General features: G+C 49.5%; 1 protein-coding gene across 1 annotated transcript; it reads right to left on the minus strand.

Annotated features, from left to right (window-relative positions):
• Window positions 1–7,721: 7,721 nt before the first annotated feature.
• Window positions 7,722–8,719, minus strand: LOC116989744 (histone H3). The gene has a single exon (XM_033047339.1). It carries the CDS (start codon window positions 8,691–8,693, stop codon window positions 8,283–8,285), a length of 411 nt encoding a protein of 136 aa, XP_032903230.1. The 5' UTR covers window positions 8,694–8,719; the 3' UTR covers window positions 7,722–8,282.
• Between the last annotated feature and the right edge of the window lie 1,890 nt (window positions 8,720–10,609).

Raw genomic sequence — 10,609 nt, forward strand, 5'->3', positions numbered from 1 at the left:
ATGTCACGCCCACCTTATTGACGGCTGACCGAAGTCTCTCTCGTCCAATCGGCGCCCTCGATCATGTCCCACCCCACTGGCTCGTGGAAAGCGGAGATTTTTAATAGTTCTTTTCACCGAATTTCAAAATCCGGATTACAAAACATTGTCTCCCACCTCCCAAAACATTGAGATGACGTCTAACTCGCTCCGCAGGAGTGTAATGTTTCAAGCCGCCGCCGCCATTTAGCTGGGTGTACCGGACGCTACATAGTCAAGGAGGCTCACGATCTCACTCAACAAAGGAAAAGACCTAAACAGACCAGCGCAATAATTCAATGAGTCTATAGATGCAATACTTGTCAGTGAAGTGCAGCTGCTGGGCATCAAATCAAACACAAAATAGGGATTTTATTTCAGAAAATATTTTAACCACTTTTCAGGATACCTTAAGGGCCAGTCCCACTTAGGCTATTTTTATGGCGACTAGATACCGCAGGGGTGTCTCCTGTATGGTCGTGAGTAGTCTCCATAGTCGCCCAAATAGTCGTAGTGTCTTTCTGTTCGCCGATGGATTTTCAACATGTTCAAATATTTTCAGTGACAGTGGGTTGACGCTAATGAGCACAGCTTGACTTCTCCTGACGTAGGTGCTGTCGTAGGTTATCGCCGGTGCTGACCGGTGAATTCCATTGGTGACTACCCATTTCAACCTACATCAACCGGCGACAGGTACGGGCGACTGAATTGTCTTCAATTGTCTTCAGTTGTCGCCGACAGGGTGGACGTAGGTTGACTTCAGTTGTTGTAGGTTGCTTGCCGTAGCTTGACATCAACTAGGTGGTAGGTTGTTGTAGCTTGTCGTAGACATAGACATAGGGGGGTCCAGTCGCCGGTTTTTCAGAGACCTGCTACGACCATGACTGTAGCCAGCAGTCGCCTAAGTGGGACAGGCCCTTAAGCATTTTACCAATCATCCCAAAAATATGTCAGAGTATGTCATGGAGACCAGGATGAACAGCGGAGCTGGGGCTGCGGGCGTCGGGCGTCGGTGGATTTGGAGCCGCGGAGCCAGGGAACGATTTCGCCGGGGTCGGAGCTCCAACCGGCGCGACCCGCGTCCGGACGCCCGCAGCCCCAGCTGCGCGATGTTGGGAATCGGCGGCCACAGCACTCCGGAGCTTACCGCACAGCAACCCGGTAAGGCATTGCCCGCTCCCCGCTGGTATCCCAGCGCTGCGACACCGCCGACTCCCAACATCGCGGAGCTGGGACTGCGGGCGGTGCTAGATTTCGAGCGCCGCGGAGCCAGGGATTGAGTTCTCCCCCCATCCCTCCCTCCCCCCCCCCCCCCCCCCCCCACCCCACCCCAGTAGCTACAGTAGTACAGACCTGGGTTGACCGTGGGTCGTTTCAGGTCAAGTTTGTCGCCAAATGCGAGCTTTGGTGTGCAGACTACATCCTGGAAAAAATGTCCGGTTTTCGGAGCTTTTCGTTTTCCGGAATTTCAGATAAAAGGTTGTGTATCTGTAATAAGGAAATTTAAACATAAAAACATCCCCCCACAATGGTTCCCATTATGAGGGAAGGCACAATGTCCAGTCCCCATCCATGTCCACCCATAGTCGGGCCTATTGAGGCCTCCGCTGTTGCCTTTAAGGAGGCCCGATGTTCCAGGCCGTTCTCACCGGGTGATGGTGCTCCGGCGTCGGGAGAACCCTCTCAGCGGCATGGGAACCCTGGAACGCTGCTTCCCTTACCGGAGACCGCGGCTTCCGAAGCCAACAAGGTCGCTCCGGATGGAGCTCCACCATTGGCGATCTCATCGAGAGATCCCAGGTTCCCGATTGAAAGTTCAGCACTGCCGCCCGCGGCTGGCCGCTCCACAGTCCCGCAGCTCCGCGATGTCTCTCTCGGCGGTCTCAGCACACTGGAGTTCCAGCGCGGCATCCAGTGCTCCGCAAGGCATCGCCCGCTCCGCAACAGCGCTCCAGCGCTGTGCCGCCGCCAAAGCCGAGGTACTGGGCGGCCCCTTCAGGAAACGCCGTTCCAGGCCCGCTGGTAGGCCGCGAGGACGGGTCGAATGTGCAGCCCGGAGAAAAGATGCCTCTCCGACCAGGTAGGGACCCTGAAAAGTAGTTTCCACCTTCCTCCCCCCCACCCCCCACATAAAAAGACTAGAACTCCAAAAAACTAAACACTAAAACTGCGAGAACTGCAGTAGAACCTCCCTGCTCCTATACTCAAATCCTTTTGCTATGAATGCTAACATACCATTTGCTTTCTTCACTGCCTGCTGCACCTGCATGCCTACTTTCAATGACTGGTGTATCATGACACCCAGGTCTCGTTGCATCTCCCCTTTTCCTAATCAGCAAACATAAATTATTTTGAGATTGTTGTCATCTTAAAATTACAAAGTGTTCTTTTACTTCTGTGTTCAGGGTCTGTCCCACTGCTGCGACCTAATTTGTGAGTTTAGACGAGTTTGCGCTCGACTCAAACTCGCAGTATGGTCGACGCGTGGTCCTAAGAGATCACTGTAACTCTCCTTCATGCTCGAGGGAAGTTCCCGCATAGTTTGGTCGAGGAAAATTTTTCAGCATGCTGAAAAAATGTCCGCGAGTAAAAATTGGTCGGCATGGTTCTTTTGAACTCGTAGTGCAGTGGAGTCGCTATGTAGTTATAGGTAGTCGAGGTTAGCCGTAGGCAATCTCTTTTGCTGACCGGGCATTTTAATTGGCTCATTGGAGTTTTCAGAACCAAGGAAAACCGGCCATTAATGTTAAATGCCCGCCGAACTTTATTAAAAGTTTTCTGGCTTCTTAGAAACATAGAAAATAGGCGCAGGAGTAGGACATTCGGCCCTTCGAGCCTGCACCGCCATTCAATATGATCATGGCTGATCATTCAACTCAGTATCCCATACCTGCCTTCTCTTCATACCCCCTGATCCCTTAAGCCACAAGGGCCACATCTAACTCCCTCTTAAATATAGCCAATTCTGTGGCAGATTCACCACTCTCTGTGTAAAAAATGATTTTCTCATCTCGGTCCTAAAAGACTTCCCTCTTATCCTTAAACTGTGACCCCTTGTTCTGGACTTCCCCAACATCTGGAATAATCTTCCTGCATCTAGCCTGTCCAACCCCTTAAGAATTTTGGAAGTTTCTATAAGATCTACCCTCAATCATCTAAATTATAACGTGTAGAAGCCGAGCCTATCCAGTCTTTCTTCATATGAAAGTCCTGCCATCCCAGAAATCAGTCTGGTGAACATTCTCTTCTATGGCAAGAATGTCTGTCTTAAAAGTGTCTCCACTCCTTCTCCCCCCGAGCTGTAGTCGCTCGAAGCACTTCATGATGACTGATGTCAGCGCGACAGGCCGGTAATAATAATAATAATACATTTTATTTGCGGGCGCCTTTCAAAGTCTCAAGGACACCTTACTGAGATTAACAAGCTAGAAAAAACATAGTCGGAGCAAAATAAATAATATGGACATCACCAATACACAAATTAAAGACAGAAATCGCTCCAAAGACAAAAAATCAAAAACACAATGTGAAGAGAGAGCAGCGGCAGCTAAAGCGCGCCAGCGTCCACTCTCCCTTCCGACAGCCATCTTGGACACAGACTAACATATTAACTTACACACAAAAAAAAAATCATTCCCCCACAATGATTGCCACTGTGGGGGAAGGCACAAAGTCCAGTCCCCATCCCCAGTTCACCCAAAGTCAGGCCTATTGAGGCCACCGCTATTGCCTCTACAGAGGCCCAATGTTCCTGGCCTTTATTTTCTGGTAGTCATTCCTTAGAACAGGAACAACGATGGATGCTTTGAAGGGGATGGGAACCACAGACCGACTCGCAAGGATTATTTGTATTCTTCTTGCTTAAAGAAATCTTTCCTGAAGATGGCCGCTCTTAAGAAACAGCTGTCTGCCAGGAGCTACAACGAGAGCCTTAATGACAGTTCAGTTTATTGTGTGTACCAAGGTACAGTGAAAAGCTTTTTGTTACGTGCTAACCAATCAGCAGAAAGACCATACTTTGGCAGTCTGAAGATTGACAATTGGGGTTTCCAACAGATCTTTATTCAAAAGTTCAATTTGCAGTATACAGGTTCTTGAGACACGTCTGCCCACAACGGTGGTCAGCGCTGAACTAACGCGCGCAAGTAAAAACCGCGCGAAACAAGCGGCCCCTCCCGAGTCACGTAACTGCGGCTTCCAAACGCCGGGTTCGATCTCTGCGTACACCAGCAGGCGCCGCTATATGCCCCCCCCCCCAGAATCCACGGTACGGAAACGCACGGGTAAACGGACGGTTTAACCGGAACGTGTAGTCCGAGGTCGCGGGGCGAGCGTAACAGTAACATGCAGAACAGGACCGGAGGGACGGGATGGGCATAACAAAGGGGACCGGAGAAACATGACCGGGGGTAACAGGTGCAGAGGGCGGTAAAACGGCTGGTGGATGTCCTCAACGCCGCGTAGTAGCCACTGTCACTGGGCTATCCTCGTCGACGTGTGCTGGCTTAAGGCGGCTCACGGAGACGAACTCCTCCTTGCCACCCATATCCAAAATGAACGTCGAGACACCAGTACTGAGCACCCTGTACGTACCCTGGTACACCCACTGTAACGGCGAGCGATGAGCGTCTCTAAGGAAAAAAACATAAGCACAATCCCGTAACATAGTAGGCACATGCACCGAAGATGAACCATGAGCTTTCAATGCCGACTTGAGGTACCTATGGAAACGCTCAACCAACCCGTTGGACTCTGGGTGATAAGCAGTAGTCTGATGCAGCTTCACGCCATACAGCTGCACCATACCACACCACTGGGCCCCACGATCAGTAGCAATATCTGAGGGGACCCCGAAACAAGCAATCCAATTGGAGACAATGGGCCTCGCGCATGCCTCAGCAGAGGTATCCGTTAACGGTATTGCCTCCGCCCACCTGGTAAACCTGTCCACAATGGCAATGATGTGCAGGAACCTGCCGTCCGGGACGGCGAAATCCTGGACCGGCATGTGCACATGTCTCTGCACCTTGGAGGTCTGGCATGGGATGCACGAACCAGCCCATGCTGCGACCAGCTTCCTTAACAGCGACCAAGGCAGAGGTGGCGCGAATGGACGTGTGCGTTAGGCTGTGGATAGTGTCTAAAATTCGACGCAGTCGAGCGACTGGGACAATGGGATGGGCTTTGCCCGTGGAGATATCGCAAAGGACTTGCACGCCGGCTGCGCCACAGGGCACCTTAACGAGTTTGAGCCCTGATTGGGCATTGCGGTAAACCTCCACACCAGCATCTGCCTGTTGGGCAGCGGCCAGCTCCTCATAATTAACGCCTAGGCAAACGTTGAGACTTCAGGCAGCGCTGGATGGCATAACGCGCCAGCCACAACGTTCAGCTTCCCTGCTATATGCCGAATATCGGACGTGAATTCGGAAATGTAGCTGACGTGCCGTTGCTCTCTGGCAGACCAGGGGTCAGACACCTTGGTCAAAGCGAACGTTAGTGGCTTGTAGTTGATTGCCGCCTGTTGCCGATACAGTCCATGTGCAGCAGCCTCGCTGCCCTGTCTCTGCAGCTGAGACCGTAAGTGTGGAACAGCAGGGCCTTCAGCCCTTCGTACTTGCCAATGGTCGGAGGGTCACTGATGTAGGGGAACAACCTCGAGGCACAGTCCTGTGGCAAAGCCCCCACCACATGGAAATACATGGTGTCGTCCGTCACGATGCGATGAAGGTGGAACTGTGCCTCAACATGGGTGCACCACACATGAGGTTGATCAGGCCAAAAGGCTGGCAGTTTGAAGGCCAGTGAGCCCTGCCTCGTGCTGGCCGATTCTGCGGGAACACTCTCTTCCTGCATAATTCTTCTTGTCCAACGACGGCTAGACAGGTCGGGGTCACCAATTTAGCTGTCTGAAGAACGACAACTGGGGTTTCCAACAGATCTTTATTCAAAAGTTTGTTTTCCAGTACACAGGTTCTTGAGACACGTCTGCCCACAACGGTGGTCAACGCTGAATTAACGCGCGCAAGTAAAAATCGCACAAAACAAGCGCCCCCTCCCGAGTCACGTGACCGTGGCTTCCGAACGCCAGGTTCGATCTCTGCGTACGCCAGCAGAGGCTGCTACAATACACGATTACAATCAATCCATTTACAGTATATAGACAGGTGTTAAGGAGATAACGTTCAGTGCAAGGTAAAGCCAGCAACGTTTTATTATGCTAAACTTATTACAAGAATCCATTCCTAGGTTTGGAATCCCCAAAAAGATATCAAGCCACAACGGCCTACACTTTACAGGAAAAGAGGTGCTGGAATTAACAAAAGTTTTGCAAAACACGCATCATTTCACTTGCCCGCACCTTCCACAATTGTAGTGGTCGAGTGGCAAAATGGATAGTAATAAATAAATTGGTCAAATTGTGCGATGAGACTTTTCCTCCCTTTTAGGTGCTCTGCCATTTTATACCAATTCAGGCATGGTCGGAATTGATAATTGCGCAAAAGGTGTCGTACGTGCTACTTAACAGCTGACTGAGCAAATGAGGAATCACAAAGTGAAGGATTCCTAATAGAGGTCTAGTTCTTGTTTTGTCGTACCCATTGAGCCGGGTAATAATTGGTGCCAATTGTCCAATCAGTAACGTCCGCAGTATTTCAATAGTTCGTTCTCTGCAGTTATTTTTAAACTAAGTTGGATCATTTAATTGCTGTAGTAAATTAAAAATCATCTTCTAAAACCACGAACGCCGACAATGGGACGGATCTCATGTAGGGGACAAGGCAGGCTGTTTATTTTTACATTAAAAAATGCTGCTTAAGATCCCTTTAATCAAAATTTTAAGTTGCGAGGTGACTTGGAGCCCATCCGAACCAGCAGTATTTTTCATGCCGATATGGGGTTCAAATTCACTGCAACCGCAACTTTCCGAATGATCGCGTTCCAGAAAAACCCACTCGCAAGATGATTTAAATGGCCATTAATTAGCAGGTATTAAACAATAAATTCCTTCCATTTGGCCTGTAAATCCATGACAATGAGATTTTAAATCATGTTATATTGTGAATTCTTGTGTGTATGTTATTTGGACACTTAGGCTTTTTAAAAATGTTGATCTTTTCTTGAGAAATAGATAGATGTTTAGATCTAGTAATTGAATTATGTAATTAGTTACAATTGGGTAACTAAATTAATTATATGCTTTAATTTCAGGTCATCCAAGAGATTGTTTCATATTTGTTTCAGAATGCTTCAATCTATAATAACTGAAATTTTCTTTCAGTTCTCTTAATTTTTAAAGAACGTTATGGGCTTTTGACTGCCCTCGGTCACAGCTTTTGTGTTAAGTCAATGGAAAAGCAATAGGGAACAAGATGCTAGTTTCCGAGTATGGAAATGACCATAACTTTTTTAATACTGAAGATATGAAAGTGAATTAGGTGTCAATGTAACTTCTTTTTATGCTTTATCTGATGGGATAAATTGCAGACTTGATTTTAAAAATCTCAAAATTTTGTAACATTGCTAGAGATTGCACGGAGTCGAGGTCACGAGGAGTAGGGGGAGCGTGAGGGCTGTCCCGAGGGATGTGCTCCTTCGGCGCTTACACCGTGGTGCTCGGGTTCAGAGCAAACCTCCCCGCTTTCAATGACAGCACCCACAAATATTTATAGCGCAAAAAAAAAAGACAATGTTGGCGGTTTTAACAGGTAAGAAGGTACGCGTCCCGTGTGTTAAGTGTATGCCGAGGCAGCCATGTCCTCCACATGGATTGAGCTACTCCGTGCGTCCGGCCCTTTGACCCGATGACCTTACGTGCAACTCCCCTATTTACAAACATGGGTCCCCCGCACCCCTGGTAACGGCGAGATTCGCAACGCCAGTAAGAAACGTTTAAAGATGCCTGCAGCTCCGCATAGCCGGCACCTGGGGAGGACCAGTAGTTAAACAAAGAGTGCAAACGCAAGGTGCAGTTTATCAGAAAGCACAAGTAATGTAATCTCTGGTGGACATACACAACCTACCTGCTCTCCGCTATAATAGTTGGGGTCCCGTCCAGACAACGAACTAGTGGTACTATTCTACCCGATCCAGCCATTTGAGAATTGTAATTTACAGCCGAAATATTAGTCAACAGGTTCACTCCACTTAGTAGTCGTCGAGTTGCCATTTCTACAGAAAGACAATGGGGACACAGCTCTTTCTTCAGCAGAGTTGGTGGCTCTTAAAAGAGCCGTTTGTTATCGGTGTTACAGAGGCCGGGTTCAGGCGCGCTCCCCACGGATGCGGCGGGCCAGCTGGATGTCTTTGGGCATGATGGTGACTCGCTTGGCGTGGATGGCGCACAGATTGGTGTCCTCAAAGAGCCCCACCAGGTAAGCCTCGCTGGCCTCCTGCAGGGCCATGACGGCCGAGCTCTGGAAGCGCAGGTCTGTCTTGAAGTCCTGAGCGATCTCCCGCACCAGGCGCTGGAAAGGCAGTTTGCGGATGAGCAGCTCGGTGGATTTCTGGTAGCGCCGGATCTCTCTCAGAGCCACGGTGCCGGGCCGGTAGCGATGAGGCTTCTTCACTCCGCCCGTGGCTGGAGCGCTCTTTCGCGCCGCTTTCGTCGCTAGCTGTTTACGAGGAGCTTTCCCTCCGGTCGATTTGCGCGCTGTCTGCTTGGTCCGGGCCATTGTCCTCCAGCGGTTAGAGTTCAACGTGGAACACAGGGACTGGAATGATGGAACCGCCTCTGGGAGCGGCTTTTAAAGCGTTGGCGAAGTCCGGCCCACAGCTTGTGATTGGCTGGTATAGAGACTGTCGCTCACAGTGTCCAAGCGCTGCGATTGGCTGCAGGTCTGTCAGCACCAACCGGCAGTTTCAGGCCTGAATTTGCGACCGTCGGGGGCAGTATCTTTGGTCGGGGGAATATTGTTTAGTTTAGTTTATTGTCACGTGTACCGAGGTGCAGTGAAAAGCTTTTTTGTTGTGCGCCATCCATAATATTATGCATGATGACAACCAAGCTGTCAACAATGTACATATATAAGATGAAGGAAAAGACACTTTAGTTTTAGTTTTATAGTTTAGGAGATCAAGTCAAGTTTATTCGTCACATACACATACGAGATGTGCAGTGAAATGAAAGTGGCAATGCTCGCAGACTTTTTGCAAAAAGACAAACAAACAAACACCCAAACAAACTATAAACACAATCATAAACACACACATATTCTTTTACATATTAATTATTGGAAGGAAAAACGTTCAGTAAAGTTAGTCCCTGGTGAGATGGGAGTTTACAGTCCGAATGGCCTCTGGGAAGAAACTCCTTCTCAACCTCTCCGTTCTCACTGCATGGCAACGGAGGTGTTTGCCTGACCGTAGCAGCTGGAACAGTCCGTTGCATGGGTGGAAGGGGTTTCCCATGATTTTATTTGCTCTGGAGTTGCACCTCCTGTTGTATAGTTCCTGCAGGGGGGCGAGTGAAGTTCCCATAGTGCGTTCGGCCGAACGCACTACTCTCTGCAGAGCCTTCTTGTCCTGGGCAGAGCAATTCCCAAACCAGATGGTAATATTTCCGGACAAGATGCTTTCCACAGCCGCTGAGTAGAAGCACTCGAGAATCCTCGGAGACACTCTGAATTTCCTCAATTGCCTGAGGTGGTAAAGGCGCTGCCTTGCCTTACTCACGAGTGCTGCGGCGTGTGAGGTCCATGTCATATCCTCAGAGATGTGGACTCCCAGATATTTAAAACAGCTCACCCTATCCACAGTATCCCCATTTATCCTCAATGGAGTGTACGTCCTCGGATGATGTGCCCTCCTAAACTCCACGATCAGCTCCTTAGTATTTTTGATGTTCAAGAGGAGGCTGTTGTCCTGGCACCAGAGAGCTAGATCAGCCACCTCCTCCCGGTATGCCTTCTCATCGTTGTCTGAGATCATGCCCACCACCACAGTGTAATCAGCAAACTTAATTATTGAGTTGGAGCTGAACCTAGCCACACATGTGTGTACAGGGAGTACAATAGGGGGCTGAGGACGCAACCCTGGGGAGATCCTGTGCTCAGGGTGAGGGACTTTGATGTATTCCCTCCCATCTTGACTACCTGGGGCCTGGCGGTGAGAAAGTCCAAGGCCCAGGCACACAGGGGGGTGTTGAGCCCTAATTCCAGTAGCTTCCCGGCCAGTCTGGTGGGGACTATCGAGTTGAAGGCTGAACTGAAGTCTATGAACAGCATCCTCATGTAGCCCCCCTTCTGGCTGTCAAGATGAGAGAGAGCGGTGTGCAAAACCTGGGAGACCGCATCGTCCATGGATCTGTTCGGACGGGGCTCATGTTGTCGACCTCCCAGTGGTGAGCCCTGTCAACTGACCTCAGTCAGGTGAACCACAACAAACCGAGACAGCAGCAGCGCCGCAGCTTGGTGCCAACCCGGAGCGTACGCCCTTTTTAGCAAACATAAAATTAGGTTCCACTGTACTGTTTTGTACTGTATTAACTTCTAATAAAATAAACAAAAAAAACAAAAAAAAGGGCGGACACCTACGAATGTCGAATTGGATGGCATCACCCTGCTGCAAACTTCTGCTGCCTCAAACGCAA

This window comes from Amblyraja radiata, chromosome 29 (assembly GCF_010909765.2).
Source record: "Amblyraja radiata isolate CabotCenter1 chromosome 29, sAmbRad1.1.pri, whole genome shotgun sequence".
NCBI lineage: Eukaryota > Metazoa > Chordata > Chondrichthyes > Rajiformes > Rajidae > Amblyraja > Amblyraja radiata.